Source organism: Cydia strobilella, chromosome 18 (assembly GCF_947568885.1).
Source record: "Cydia strobilella chromosome 18, ilCydStro3.1, whole genome shotgun sequence".
Taxonomy (NCBI): Eukaryota; Metazoa; Arthropoda; class Insecta; order Lepidoptera; family Tortricidae; genus Cydia; species Cydia strobilella.
The window spans coordinates 7,232,208-7,249,322 of record NC_086058.1 but is presented as its reverse complement, the minus strand read 5'-3'; the positions used below and the strand labels follow the sequence as shown (position 1 = coordinate 7,249,322).

The following is a 17,115-nucleotide window of genomic DNA, read 5'->3' as shown; positions in this document are numbered from 1 at the left end:
CACCATTTACTTTAATAAATGTTGCCAGATGTAATTTAATAAAAATCCTTGCAAGCTGTACAAAATAAATAAAAAATATTCTACCGATTGGCTCCCGGATGCCGTTGCGTTGAAATTTAAATAAAATGCAATGCAAAGTGCCTGCGCATCCAATCCACAAGGAAATTAAATTTTATTTTCAGGTGATATTCTTGTTAATATGAAAACTTACCAGGATGTTGTTAGCAACTTGTTACTTCGAGCACGATGGGTGTAAATCATTTTACATATTGGTTGTTATTAACACGATACCTATATGAAAAAAAAAACGAAACGTGTACTTTTGTATACACACGTAAAAATTAGTAAAATAAATTCACAATTAACATTATTTTGCGCAATGATTGACAAGCATTAAATGAGTAACATGTACACTATTTGTAACATACAATATGCTAGTGTTGTTTAAATAGATACACTTAAGAGATAGTTAAGAGCAATATCGAGTATAACAACACTTTGCTTAGTAGGGATTTTTTATTACTCCCGTTTCGTTACATTACTCCCGCTCCCTTCCTGATTCTGCAATTCCGTTGGCAAAATAATATACCTCAATAATAGTACATTACGATACAAGTACTAAAAGTAGGAAATTCGCGCCGTGGCGATAAATTAAAACACGACCGAAGGGAGTGTTTTAAATCGACACGAGTTGCGAATTACCTATTCGCACGTGTATTGTACAGCGTTTTGCAGTACATATGGCCCTTAAAATTTTCGACATCGGCACGTAAAGTACTAATTACCGTACTAGTGCGGTAAAGTAGCATTTTTGGTATTGGTATAGAATTTGGCTTCGATAGCCATTAAATTTCTTAATTACCTCAAAATAAAAATAAAATTAAAATATGTTGGTACAATATAGGATTATTTTTTACTTAGTTTTAAAAATCGGACTTTTTCGACACTGGTATCTTTCTTTACTACAAAGACGAGAAAGCTTTTCTAGTGGTGTTTTGTGAAAATGTATGCGCCCTTGAATAGACTTCAACGCACTAAAAAACAAAGTGCGTTGATACATTTCTTGTAACATTTTCTTAAATACGTCATTATCTTCAACCACTCAATTGAATCGATTCGCTGATCGAAGTTACCATTGCGTGACCATTAATTAGGTACCTACATGTTTAGTTTTCAGTATACACCAATTTAATTAACTAAGATAAAGGGTTACACAAGTTGGCTCGGTATAAATATTAGGCTTTAGTATGTGGATAAGCGATCGGTGTTATCGGAGCGATCGTAGGTGTAGTTCCGTAGGGCTTTCGACTCTAGTGTTTCGGCTGTCTGTCTGCCGCGTGGCGCGGTCGCGGTCGTCGACTCGCTGCACTTGCACCGGGTCCTCGGCGCTCGGCGCTCGGCGCTCGGCCACGCGCTCGGTCAGTGCGCGCCAACACACCGCCGCCGGCACACCGCGGCGCCGCGCCGTGAAACAATACTTTTTTAATACTTGAGTGGTCGATTTTTGGGTTTGAATTTAGACTTTGTTGTTGTGTGGTTGCACTTGTTGCACGGGCACGCGGGGCAGGCAGGCAGTGTCGCGGGCGTAGCGCGGAGCCGCACGCGCCGGGCCGGCAGCCGGCATGCCACGCTAGGAGCATGAGCATGCGGCTGCTGCTGCCGCTGCCGCTGCTCATGCTGTCGCTCATGCTCGCGCGCCCTGCAGCAGGTGACACATTATCTCTATTTAACTTTACATCATTCATTTATTACACTGCACTCTTTTCATATTTTGTTTTTCGATTGAAGTTAGTCAGTACTATTGTAATACCTTATTAAATTTATAGTAACTACAATCAGACTTGTATCTTGGAAGAGTTCTTTTACATGAACAGAATTACCCCTAATTTTTTTTATACGTGTTTACCATTTTTAACGGTTATCTAAAGATATTCTATATTTACAAATTTGGGTTTTTAGAGTAAGTTCCGCTGAAAAGAATATTAATCTGTTTTAGTAGGTACATACATTTTATCGTGCATAAATATTTTTTGTAAGTTTTAAAAGTTTTAGGTTCAAGACACATGAATCATGATTCATAAAAATGGTGCATGAAGTTATCATACAGGTTGGTGATTTTAAAATCAACAATCGTAAAATATTTGAGATGTCGTCGCGTCACTAGCGTCACCCGAATAAAATGTTGCTCTTTTTAAACAGTTGACATTAAAAACATTACCGACCGACCGAAAGTATTGTATCAATACGGTGATCACTGGCCGGTTCTTCGTAACTATAATTAATACCTAATTAAATTCGGAAGCGTGTGAGATAATTTCAGCAGTCGCTTGACCGGGTGCAGGTAAAATGGACAAGACCGAATTATTTCACGTTTTTAAATTAACTGGGAATACGGAAGACTGCGTCACTTCTGAATGAGATTGGCTCAGGACCGGGATAAGCAGCAGTGGGCGATAAAAGGCTGATATGATGATAATGATGATATTTAACGTTATGATAAGTATATCCCTAAGTCGTGTTGAAACATATATTTTTTTCTTGTCCACTAATAAAAAATTTTTTTGAAATTTAACCCTAAAGGGATGAAAATGGGATTGAAATTTTTAACAACGCAATACGCGCGCGAAGTCATAGGCGGAGCGCTTATAAATGGACTTACATATATTATTTAATAAATTATGTAGGGAGGTAGGATACGTACGTTATGAAAATGAATCATAATTCGTAATGCCGTAGGTACTGTCACTGTATATCAGTAAGAATGACGTGAATAATATTGTCAATCCTTCGTTATCATTTTAATTTTTATGTTACATTATTTCACTGTCAATAGTAGGTAACATTGTTACTGATAGTGCCTGGTGCCTGGTCCACGTCATTCAGATTCACACTTGTTAAATTCAATTATTTTATAAACTAAAATTGGTTTATGAAGCTAGAGCAATGATTTTTTAACAAAGATTATTATTATTAATGTCGGTATCGGACTGTTTTGCTTTTTTTGATATTTTTGTTTATAAGGCGCTTGACCACTTCAAATATTTGCAAAACGGCCTAATTTACTAGACCGCAATGAGAAGCATGGTAAAATTTCATTACCATTTAGATCTCAAAATTTCATTACATTTGGTTAAGTTTTGGAGAAAGAAAGAGTCTAGTACAAAACCTCGTTTTTTTTTAATTTAACAGGATTTTTCGCCTAACCTGGCGTTGTCCTTATTGCACTAGTTTTAGGAGCCGCTTCTATTAGCGAGACGGATATATTCACCTCAAACATTTAAAACTCAGCTCCCGTATCCTCTTAAAGAAAAAGTGACGAGGCCCTCCAGGGGGCCGATTTTTTAATTTCGAGCGCTCGAATTCGTAACTCGAAAATCTGAGGAAAACGGTGAATTGATAGTTTTGAAATACGAGCATTAGGAATTGGGAATCTAGTAGTATTGACCACTCATTTTCAATTCTATTAGTAGAATTGTAATGCCTAGTAGTGGAGATATATTGAAGGGAGCCACAAGAAATCGAGCGCTCGAAATTAAAAAATCGGCCCCCAGTGGTGAAAGGCCGTTCCGCCGTGGCCGTGGCGCAGTGGCCTAATAGGGGTCCACGGCGTTAGCCCGGCTAGCTATAGACGCCGGTTCGAATCCGCCCTTAACCACTGGAGGGCTTCGTCACTTTTTCTTTAATATGTCTCTATTTCAGTTTATAATTTATATATAGTAGTGTGAGTGAATAGGTAATAATTTGATTTGTTCCCAAAAATTAATAAGCATGTTTTCTAAGAAACTTGAGGCATTGACTATGGCGAAAACTTACCATTCAACATCATTTAGAGACAAGTAAAGATATCCACGTGATAGCATATTATACCAGGAGTCGGCAAACCGCGGCTCTCGAGCCCACAGAATACCAGTACGATTGCGTGTCTAAAAACATTTTTATGTTACATAAACGACCTTCCAAAAACCATACAAGATAAATCTATATTATTTGCTGACGATATATCAATACTCACTACCTGTGAATGTACAACCAACTCAAATGATAAAATAAATAACATACTTACTGACGTCGAGAGCTGGATGCACGATCACCACCTAGAAATAAATTACCAAAAAACAAAACTAATGACCTCCTGACCCCTATCAGAAAGAACCATTGGCAATCGATTTCAGCCACAACTCTATTAAACTAGAAGTAATTGACTCATTTTCATTACTCGGAATCACTATAGATAAAAACATATCCTGGAAACCGCACATAAATAACATTAGAACCAAATTATCAACATTTTCCTATGCACTTCGCGAAATTAAAAAAACTACCAACATTCAAACCGCACTCTTAACATACTATGTTTATGGTTACTCCTGGCTCTGCTATGGAATAATCTTATGGGGAAATAATAGTGGTGCTCCCTCCCGTTTTATTAAGCAAAAAAACCTGATACGAATAATCGTTAACATTGAAGAACCGGAAAGTTGCAAGCCATACTTTGTAAAACACAAAATACTTACTCTACCCTGCCTTTACATTCTGGAAACTTGCAAATTTGTCCATAAATACACAGAATTTTACACAAAACGAGGAGACATACCTTCGTCCTACCCATCTAGACACAATTCAAGATTAATGCCACCATCCTCCCGATTAAAACTACATTCGTCTGGCCCCTTAAAAATGTCAATTAAATTGTACGATAAATTGCCTGAAGAAATTAAAAAAGAAGAAAAAGAAACTACTTTTGCGAAGAAATTAAAACAAATTCTTGAAACGAAAACCTACTATTCTGTAAATTAATATTTAAACGACCAACTATAAAATGGAATTTTTTGTTTAATAAGTTAGTTACAGTTGTAATGTTACCTTGTGTAAAAAAAAACATAAGTTTAAGTTAGCTTAAGTTACTTTTAAGAATTGCCATACCCTAACGGGGCTCATGTTTGATACTTTTATCTTATAAGAACCTATGTACAACAACATGAAAGCAAATAAACTACTTGAATTCTTGAACATTTAGTTCTTAGACCACTGAAAACCACATTTGCGGCTCTTTGAGATTCCTAAAACTGGTGATTTCTACTGCGGTTGGCTCTTCTCAAAAGTTTACCGACCACTGGTTTGATTTTTGTTCACATTATTTGGGTGCTTGTTGCATCATATTATGTATGTATTTATAATTAGAACTATAAATAAAGCCCAAAGTCGGTGCCAAAGCTCACCTGCCAATGTGAATCTGTAAATGTTGTGCATTGTTGCACACTAGCTGTGCCCGCGGCTCCGCTTGCGTAGGATTCGGCCTATGCCTTTTGCTTTCCCTACGTCAATTTTAGAAAATCCATCCCATGGCGGCTGTATGACGAATTTCATTATTATCGGTTTAGTACTTTGACCGTAAACAGATAACATACCTACCTTACAGATTGTCAGAATTCTTTTCGCATTAGTTGTATATTTTTACATACTGAAACAGTTGTGTTTACTTCATTAGCCACTTCACTTCACAGGATGATCAGCCTAATAGCTGCCTTATCAAAATTCGTATTTCCGTACAATGTGATTTACAGGCCTTCGTCCGTATTCTGTAGGTACATATAGGTACATTGTAAACATACCTAGTTACCTACTCGCTACATTCATAATCTGAACTAAAACCACCTATCTATAAAGCGTCTAGTCCAGCTAACTATAAGTCCCAAACAAATTGTCTCGCCTAAGTATATGCTTGTCACATATAGTTTGATCGGTACATCCATAAGTCCATAACAATAACAATTACGCGTATTAAGATACCACATTACACTGGTTTGTCTGCGATATATTGTGAATAAGATCCCTGATGCGTCGATGCATAACTGGGTAACCCACATCGCTAAAACTCCGAGAATAGTACCACCTTTGCTAATAAACTTGCGCGATATGTCCGTCGCCGCCGTCAAATTTGAACTAGCGATGATACCTATAGAGATTCAGGATATACGAGTACGTTAGCGCCAAAATTTCCGGCAGATTCAAATTGATGTTTATTGGCTTGTATGCTTAAAATTGCTCTAAGAATAGTAGGTAGAAATTTATGAACGTAATGCATATTGGATAGTAACTCCTTTGGTTTTTAACTTTTTAATCAATTTATTTAATTTGGTACTTATATAATAGGTCGCAGTGGGTTTTTGTAGCTACTGTAGTGAAAAAATATAAGCCACAATATCTTTAGGGTTGTATGCAAAATCTGCTTACTTTCGATTTTCGGTAATTGTCCACGCTTAATCTGCAGCGCACGTAGACATTTAGGAAGTAGACACTAATTTACATGAAAACTAATAAATGCAAGTTAAACAAAAGCAAATATCAAGGTAAAGAGTTTAAGTATCTACAACATCAGTCTCAAGAATGTTAGTCATGCATTCTTTTTTATGATTAACGTCAACACTACTGTCAGTTAACGTACGTAATTGCAGGAGACTGGCGAAGGTCACTGATGAAGCAGTCGCTACATCTCGTCATTAGTGCCTAGATACAGCGACTAACGTCTGAATAATTAGGTTGTGGGCAGGCGTCAGTTAAATCTGTTATTTTATTAGGGTTCCGTACCCGTACGGGACTAGACTTACTAAGACTCCGCTGTCTGTCTGTCTATCAGTCTGCCACCAGGCTGTATCTCATGAACCGTGATAGCTAGACAGTTGAAATTTTCACAGATGATGTATTTCTGTTGCCGCTATAACAAAAAATACTAAAAACTGAATAAAATAAATATTTAAGTGGGGCTTCCATACAACAAACATGATTTTTTAGTCGTTTTTTGCGTAATGGTACGGAACCCGTCGTGCGCGAGTCCGACTCGCACTTGGGCGGTTTTGTATTAAACTAATACAGTCCTTAATTTAATTTTAGGATTAAATTCACATAACTTGGTCACAACCCTTGGTCTCCATGTTCATTGTTCAATCACTGAGAGTTCGGAACATACGTACCTAAATTAAACCGTAAAATTAATTGATGCTAGTGTAGTAATTATTTCAGTCATAATTGAAGTATTTCCAGGTTTTTAGGGTTCCGTACTTCAAAAGGAAAAAAAACGGAACCCTTATAGGATCACTCGTGCGTCTGTCTGTCCGTCTGTCACAGCCTATTTTCTCCGAAACTACAGGACCAATTAAGTTGAAATTTGGTACACACACGTAAGTTTGTGACCCAAAGACGGACATGTAACGTAAACAAATAATTTCTAAACATGGGGGCCACTTTTGGGGGTAAATGAGAAAATTAAAAAATAAAGTTTTTAAAAATATATCGTGTTACATATCAAATGCTCTTTATGAGAATCTCAAATATATTTATTTTGTAATTTTAAAATAAATAGTTTAGAAGTTATTTAAGAATATAGTCAAAAAATTACCATTCCCCCCCCCCCTCCTTTATCTCCGAAACTACTGGGTCTAAAATTTTGAAAAAATTATACAAAATAGCTCACAGGAAAATCTATTAGAAATGTGCAGTCAAGCGTGAGTCGGACTTAATTATTTAGTTTTTGATCCGATCCCTACGGATTTTTTAAAGACATCTCACGTTTCACATAAAAAATAGGTACATTGTTAAATATTGTGTAGTGTACGGAACCCTTGGAACGCGAGTCCGACTCGCACTTAGCCGGTTTTTTTTTAGTTAGTTAATTACAATATTTTTGTTATAGACAAAGCTCCACAAAACTACATTTAGTTTGACTGTGGAGTCAGGTATCAGTCTCAGTATTTTTTATTTAATTAAATTTATATTTTAGGTTTACATTGGCTTACATTGGGAGTTATATTAAATAGGTATATCTTGAATACTAAGGTAACTGAGAATTACATAATTTCTTTCCAAAACCTTTAATTTAGACAGTTGCCTATCATCCTGGTTATCCTACCGAATTCGAGGTTACGATATTATATGTATGCCATTATGGCCAATATTTTCCAAAAGAGGTACACTCGACATGATACCTAAGTAAGAAAAACATTGGGTTGCATAACATTACCGATTTCATTTCTCAGCACAGCAGTTTTATAATTGCGGACGAGATGCGCTGAGAATGAGATTCATATCAAAGGCATAACATATTTTTAAAATCTGCACTTGCCTCTCGATAGTAAACATTCCGAATTTAGTTTTGAATGGATATCGTACAATTAGCACGCGCCGAGGACGCGCGCGTGTCAACAAACCCGCAGCGTAGGCGCAGCTCGCGGAGTTATCGGTTTATCGCTAACGTTACTGATAAATCGCTAATCCAGTTGGAACTCCAATTTAGTGGAATATACTGTCGGTCAGATATTGGCAGCTGCCATCGTACGCACTAACAGGGATAGGTACACACAGCTGCAAAATTGTATACCTACCCACTTTATGAATAAAATTCATTTATTAAGTGGGTATGCACTTTTGCACCTCGCTGTATATGTGTTTTCGACCAGTGACTTTCATAGCTGAAATTGTTATTTCTTAAGATCGAGATTTTGCAGTTGCCTACATGTATAATGCTTGGAAGCAGTAAGTACCTACATTGTATGGTATCTATGTTTTATTTTATTTTGACCTATCGTAATCTCAGCACGAACGTGGTGAGATTACGATCTAAACTTCACCATGATAAACAATTAATGGCATAAGATTAAATAAATAAACAACATACATATTCATGTTTTTTGTGAGCTACAACTACAACCCGTGTATCAGGAAGCTTACTTAAATCAATCTCGCAAAAATCGTGCATCTCTACATCGCGGGCAAAACTCGTTTCCAATGACTGATGGTCCTGTTTACAGGGAGTTAAGTATAAAGTTGATATCCGAAGTATAATTTAACCATCCCTAAATCATTACGAGCTACTTCCCGGCCCGCGACAAGTTTTTGCCACAGTCGGCAGTTCTTGTCCCAATTTACACAAGTGTTTTGAATAATTCTCCCATAAAGCTAGTAAAGGCTCTTGCGAGCTCAGACGTTTAAGTGAAATTAGCGGCAGTTAGCGCCTACTTGTAAGTATTTAATCTCCACTTAACTGAATAACATATTTCTATGTCTGCGAAACATCCGCCGGCCGCGGCGCGGCTAGACCGTGCTCCCTGATACATAATGTAAGCGAGTGCCGTACGGTAAAGCGTCATTAACTTTCATGTCTGGTTAATTTCCGAGTGGTTAAACACCTTGGTAATTGACACGAGTACCTTACTGGGGATATCAGTCAGTGGTTGCAAATAATACTTTCTGTTACTATATACCTACAGAAAATACTATAAGTACTCATTTACGTACTAAAGAATATTGGAAAAAATCTAATTAGAACTTAGTCGAATTTCCATTAGGCAACTCTGATGACGAATAAAATATCCACAGGATTAAAGTTAAATACGATTAGTACCTGGTAAATAATTTCAGGATAGCATGCATATATAGAATCGGGGATGGAATAAAGGGTCGGTCGCAGAAACGTACGTTAACGTTGCAATCATTAAATCAGTCCCCAACCTTACTCTGGTACATTCCATTTTAATTCGCTTTTAAATAGTACTCCAATCAAATGCATATTCGAAGTTAATTCGATTCGCAAAGCAGTCACCCAAACCCAAAAGGTCGTATTTGTGTGATGCTGTCTAGTAATGATAGGTTGTTTTGGCGAGTACAGGAAAATGACCCGGAGTGTTGTTTTGGCCGGCCGGCGTACATTTGCATGTGTAAATAAATATTAAAGAGCCGAGTCTGGCTGAGGCGGAGCGGCGCCGTTCGAGAGGAACCGCATATCAGACGAGCACCTGCGGGTTGGGGGTGGGAAAAGAGATTCTCACCAGGGTATCGATATTTTTTTTATCATACATAAAAACGTAGATATAACTTCATAAATATAAACATCAAAAGATACAAAAGCGTTTTTGCGAAGAGGAAATAAGTAAATCATTAGGTATAATTTATTTTTATTTATTGATAAAAAAAATTAAATAAAAATTACACAGCATTACAGTAGGTACTAATGCACTGCGAAATTTAGGACAGAAAGTAATACATACAAACAAGGTACAGTATACAATCTGGGACTAGGTATGACATTTTTTTTTTTACACAAATTCAAAGAAACAAGTTATATTTATATTATTTAAAACTTATTATAACTTCTATAATATGATGCATAAAAGTACGTGCTTTAGAATAGGTTCATTCAAACCATTGCATTTATATAAACCGATTGGTAATTGGCTATTACATCTAATGGTTGGCAATACATTTGCTTTCTTCAAAGAAACTACATTTTACTTAATTAGGTACTTTTAAACTGTATAGCTTGCAAACAAAAATATACTTTCTTTAAAAAAATATCATATCCAGTAATTAGTGAATCCTTAGAGAGACGATCAAATCTCAAATAGTGAAATTACTTTTTATTCAAGAAAATTTTCCACAATGTCTTAAATAATGTTTACATAAGTAAATGTTTAAAACAATTTTTCACATTAAAGACTCAAAAAATATTTGATTCAACTTTTTAAAACCGGCATTTAGTTTTTGTTGCAATTGAAAAAAATGCCGATTAACAATGTGACATGTTTTCGAATGTCTCAATGTATACAAAAACATACCTAAAAAATCCAAATAATAATCATAAATTACCTATCCTCGCAATCAGATTTTTCGGTGCCGACGTAAACATGTCATTTAGCTTTCCATGGAAATTCCGGGCGCAGGCGCCGCCGGCTTGAGAAGGGACATGTTATATATAAATGTTGTTGGTGCGTAAATACTTTATTGTACAGTGCTTTAGATCCCAATTTTGTGTGAACTTTCCGTTTGTGTCCGTAATTCAAATAATAAAATATGAATATTTTACATAACAAAATAATTTCAACCAAATTTCCTGCATTTATGAATTTAAAAATATTTAAATAAAGATTCTTCACAGCAATTAATTTTATAAATAAGTTGTATAACCTGCCTTGTTATGAAAATGGCTTGCCCTTTACAATTTTATTTAGTTCAAACAACTTAGGTACCCATATTGGGATTATAGGGTGTATATATGTATAGGTATACTACGGACTAAATTTTTTTTTTATTGTATTGACCTGGAAACTGAAAATCTCTCAAATCTATTTTAATGGAAAAAACTAAGTAGCACAAGTACCTAAATACATCTTAACCGCAGGTAATGAAATCAGTAATTTGTAATGAAATACATTTATATATAGCATATTTTATTTCAATAGATAGACTAACGCGTAACCGGTAACCTAACCTAAGTTTCCTCATTAAATAGCGAATTTAAGGACTTTTCACATACCTTCTGTACATTTCACGCAGCAAGCTCAACGAGGGTGCGAGGTGTTAGGGGCGGCAACGCGCATGTAACACCTCTGGAGTTGCAGGTGTCAATAGGGTACGGCGACCGCTTATCTGGCGGGCCGTACGATGGTTTGCCACCAACGTAGTATAACAAAAACCTTTACACATATCCATAACATATTTGGTGCTGACTGTACAGTACACTGTAACGGGTCTGGGTCGCACCATGCACCATGCCGTCTGCATGCGAATGATCTGCCCGCTGAAGTATGCGCCAGCGCACCAGCATCTGCATTCGTCGACGCAGATTTATGCGGAGCGGTAGCCACATACAAATGCCGCGAATATTGACATGAGAACAACATGGGTCCGAAAAATTTAAAAAATAGAAGGCAGGATATGAGCATTATCTAATTACAAACGTTTAAGATGATTAAACATCATATAAATATAACAATATTTAATTCATTTTATAAAAAAACCCTTACCAAATACATATTATAAATTAATAAAGAATTTAATATTATTTGTAGCTTGTCAAAAATGTGCTATTTAAATAATGATCTTGAAGTTTAAATTATTGAATTTTAGAATTGCTCAACGACAGATGCCCGATTCGGGCCTTGCTACAGAGGAGAGGTTAATTAAATTTTCTTGCAAATTGCTCTCTCTAAATAAAGTATTCTATTCACCTTACTAAAGACTCTAAAGGGCATTCGTTTTCAAAACTTACGTTTATATAGCCTGACGTAAGTTTACGCGATTGATTCTCGTAAGTTTTAAAATTATGAGTGAAAGTCGTCGTTTAAATCAACATATAAATTCGTTAGAATTAGTCACCACCAATCCAATAAAACACAGTAATATAAGTTTTTATAACACCCTTTACAGTACATATGGTGCTACTTTCTCGCACTAGTGCGTAAAGAGCACTTTTCGTGCATATGTCGAAAGTTTAAAGGGCCATATGAACTGTAAAACGTTGTACGATACACGTGCGAATAGGCAATTGGCAACTCGTGTCGAATTTCCTCTTTTCCGCACATGTATCGTAAATAACTGTTATATCATGATTTGTCTCCATAAATAAAGTAGAGATACAGTAGTGTAGAATACTTAAGACGAAAGTGGAGGACCCGTGCAAAATCGGCTTTTCAAACTTATTCCTCGTTTTCCTTTCTGGATTTTAAGATTATTGAAAATATTTTGCACAATTTGTTGTATATAAACCACAGCACGGGAAAACGTAGGGGACGTTTGTTTTTTTTTAGAGTTTATTATAAGAGTTAGAAGCATTTAAAAAATTGTATGAAATCTGTTTATGCTCCTAATTTTTACAATAATCAAAAAATCGGAATTAGTCAAACGTAGGGGCATTATAAGCCTATGCTAGCTACAGTACCGGCCAATAATATATCACCTTTGAGTGTTTTTGTATGAGCTTGTATAGAGTAAACAATATAGGTTTGTTTGTAGATTGCATATTTTACTAGTCGTTTTATACAAATATATGAAATATATGATGAATATTGCAATAAAATACTGTGAATTACAATAGGATACTCAGCATATTACTAAAAAAACCCTAGTAAACAATTAAGTACAACAATACATTAAAAAAAACCTCTATGAAAAAACCATTACATGAGACCAATTTTTCTCATCGCCCCTACAAAGGAATACTACTAGACTACCTAAAACTGTGAGGTGGAAGTCACACACAAATATTTAAAAAAAGTTATACCGTAAAAACATGGAGGTGATATATTATTGGCCGGTAGTGTATCTATAATATACATAAAATTATGTAAAAATATTTTCCATAATGTCCATATCCAGAGAGGAAAATGGGGACTCCGTTTGTATGGAGTATCGGCCGTACACTTTCCTCTTAAACGTTGAATGACATGTCATCAGTTTGATGTTGGTGGCGGATTGGCGGTGATGGTAAATACTTATTTACATATACGTTTTTAAGGCCCTATGAACATATTCATCATTATTATTTGTGAATCATTCAAAACTCATATTCATCGATGTCGATAAAGTTCGCATTTCGCTTCACTAGAGTGAATGCACGCGCTCGGTGCAGCGAGCGGTGCATCGCGCGCTCACTATTGTGTCAATGTCAATACTCCGCAGTTTATGTAGTCGCCTCGAGTTCGCAAAAAGCTCAGACTATGGTACCATATTATATGTAGACATTATTAAAGAGAAACCTTCTCGACATTATTGTTTGCTTAGGTAATTTTTTTTTGCTTATTTAAAGTCAGTGCGGATAACCCTTGACTAGCCCTCATATTTCATTTACAAACTTTCAAACAATTTTCCATTCTGTTAATATTATTGCAAATTCTAACTACGAGAATTTATTTGTGCTTCACAGTTAAACTTTATGTCTTTACTTTTTGGCTTTCGTCTGCAGCCGTTACGTGCGCGTGATCTAAGTAATATGAATTTAATCTACTACCATTAGACACGGCCCATTTTTTCGAAAAATGTCAGTTTCAGTAGGTGACACCTGCAGAAACTACCATGTATCGTTTCAACAGTTTAAACTAATAACGTAGGAAAATAGATCAAAAACGCACAGTACGAGTAAGTATGTGTGTCTTTCTAAAGTAAAACTATTCTTTGTCGGCAATTCGATGGCAAAAAAAAAACTGTAAATGTAATAAGAATTTTTAGACAAAAAAGATAGAAATCTGAATTAGATTTCTATCTTTTTTGTCTAAAAATTATAAATTTAAACTTATATAAGTACCTTATTATACTCGTATCTTACGCATTAAAGACTTGCTAGACAAGCCTCACTGTATTATGCAAAGTACCGGCTCTAGACATTACCTACTTGAATCCGTCCTTTGCCGAAACTAGGTCGGCTGAAGGCTGCCAGACAATCACAATTTTAAATTAGAACCCTTAACTTTACATACCGACAGTACCTATACAGGGTGAAGATATGACCCAGACTTGAGCCTTTTAATATCGGTAAAACTAGATTGTTTTGTCAGTCTTAGGGCCTCTTGGACCATCCCACTAACCCGGGTTAAGCGGTTAAACCTGGAGTTTCCATGGTTACCAGTAAATTTGAGACTGGTTTTACCGGTTAACCCCGGGTTAGTGGGATGGTGCAAGTGGCGCATCATATCTCAAATGAAAAATGCGTTTTTATTTGTGAATATGGATTTCCGCAAAGTAATGCCTGATTAGGGGTCATCCATTAATTAACATTACACGTTTAGGGGGATGGAGGGGGTCAAGTAAATGTGACATGTTGTGATAAGGGGGAGGGGGGAGTCACAAACTTTGTGACGTCACTTTAACTTATTTATAGTACGACAAGAAATTGTAGAAAATTATTGAGGGCGCCACTTCCTACGTAACTGTCACATTTTTGACGTAACATGCTTAAACATGACAACAGTTTAGTATGGATTTTTTTAGTTCCATTTTATTTAATTTCGACTATTTTACGTCGCACTATAAATTATTATATTCGCTGTGCAGTTAAATAACAAGTTTTTGGAACGATAATCATTTTTATCCGTTTAATTTTCTTTCCTATAATCAGTTTTGGGTTATAAAATTACTAATATTTCTTTTGTCAAAACTATTTTGATATTAATAATACCTACTTAATTAAATTTCCCGATTTCGTTGAAAAAATGTGACGTCACAGGGGGGAGCGGTTTGCCAAATGTGACCAAATGTGACCAAGTGGGGGAGGTTTCAAAAAACCTAGAAATTCGTGTAACGTAATTAATGGATGACCCCTTGTAGTAATTTTGTAAATATGTTAGTTAATCTTAAATGACTCTACAAACCTGATCGGGAACTTGGAAGGAGCTTGGGGGAGGCCTATGCTGAAAAGCAAGACAATGTTGACTCCGATGTCTGACAGCAAAAATATAATAATAGTTAATTTTTTTATATTGTAAGTTAAGATATAAATAAGATTATTCTATTATTATTAATTCTTTATTTCAGATAATTATTTTATACATAGAATTGTTAGTTTGGCTTATGACTACGTTAGTTACTTACTAATACTAAATTATTTCATTATTTACACATAGTTCAATCCAGAATAAACCAGTTTATATTTTGTAAAACTAGTTAATAAGATTGTTAAATAAAGGCTTATTGAATTGAATTGACTTTACAAACCTTCAGTTTAATTCTTTAAAAAAAATTACCTACTGTCGTGATGTTAAGTAAAAACCGGCCAAGTGCGAGTCGGACTCGCGCACCGATGGTACCGCACTTTTTAGTATTTGTTGTTATAGCGGCAACAACTATCACGGTTCATGAGATACAGCCTGGTGACAGACGGACAGACTGACAGACGGATAGCGGAGTCTTAGTAATAGGGTCCCGTTTTTACCCGTTGGGTACGGAACCCTAAAAAGCAAGAAATGCGTAAAATGATTAGGTATATTTGAAATTAAGCAGCGTAGTGTCCGTGGATATATTTTTGATAGTCAGTGTTTTTGGTAACCTTCTGTAATTTTGGTTGGTATTATAATTTGGATTTCGCCTGTATATTTTAAAAACATAATTAACTATTGTAAACATACTTCATTTATTAAACTGTAACATGTATGGTACATTAAAAAAATAAACTAACTAATAATAGGTACTATTTAATAATAAAACTTTGTAAAAAAGTTAGAAAATTGTACCGATCTTGTCAAATTACCATTCACCGTGTTTTAATTAAGTTATGCTGAATTCAAGGGTTCAAACCTCCATTTTATTCCGATTACTAAGATTTTTAGCGAAAATACCAATATATTTAAATTTAAATTATTTCAGACATTAAAATAATCCATTGTCGCTACCATCCTGAACAAAACATAGGTATGAATGCATCCCTACTCGAAGTTAGGCCCATTTAAATATTTAAAATGGAGAGCTTAAATCGAAACAAGTCGTAGATCTGAAAACTGTTCTAATTAACATATTAGAAATTGCTCTGTATTTTTATGTCTACGTGATAAAATTGAAAGTAAGACCATAAATTTACTTTTTTCTGTTTATTTTCAAGTCGATATGTACCCTGGGGCATTACATTACTATTTACACAGTTATTGTGGAAATGTCTATATCATAGCTATCATATATAGAAAGTCTTCATTTTACATGAAAACTATAATTTCGGAGGTTCGTTAAATAGGTCGTGACGCCCAATGCCCATAAGTTGCTCAGATCGCTCTATGTTGTAGCGTCTCTACACTGCCTGGCCGAATGTTTGCTTTCCCGGTGGATCCTTAGCTTGACGTCAACTTAACAGATCTTGCTTCTGCATTGTTAGGCCTTCACTATACTGATGGGCATCAAAATATTAGCAAAGTATAAAAAATACTGAGCTTTTAAAACTAAACCTAATTTTCTCGTGGTCGCTTATTCATTGGTTCGGTTTACTGGCTAAAATAAACTTGAAAAAATATTAGGAGCTTCTAACCTTTCATCAATTCAAGAAAATCATCAAATCATCTTATACTGTTGTTTGTTGTCTTACCAACCAAACCATATTCTTGGAAACGGGCGGATACATTTATCCATCCGACAGGCTCTGCCAGAAACAATTTGTTTCTTTAATAATATTTTGTTTTAATCAGTCAAAGCTTGAAAGTGGTGGAAGTAATGACGCGGATAATTGGCCTGGATAGTATTAGGCAGGTATTTTGGGATCATTCGGTGCCCGCAAGTATTCGCGTGCGGTGTTTTCGATAAACAAATGACGCAACGTAGATCCGTTTCCGAAATTAGGAAAGTAATATAAGAGCGTATTTGTTTGATTGA

General features: G+C 35.6%; 1 protein-coding gene across 1 annotated transcript in view; it reads left to right on the top strand.

Annotated features, from left to right (window-relative positions):
• The first annotated feature begins 1,255 nt into the window (after positions 1–1,255).
• LOC134749700 (follistatin) overlaps positions 1,256–17,115 on the top strand; it is a 40,571-nt gene continuing 24,711 nt past the window's right edge. Inside the window, exon 1 of the mRNA XM_063684719.1 lies at positions 1,256–1,708. Within this exon, the coding sequence (XP_063540789.1) occupies positions 1,639–1,708 (70 nt within the window). The 5' untranslated portion in view covers positions 1,256–1,638. The remainder of the gene's footprint in view (positions 1,709–17,115) is intronic.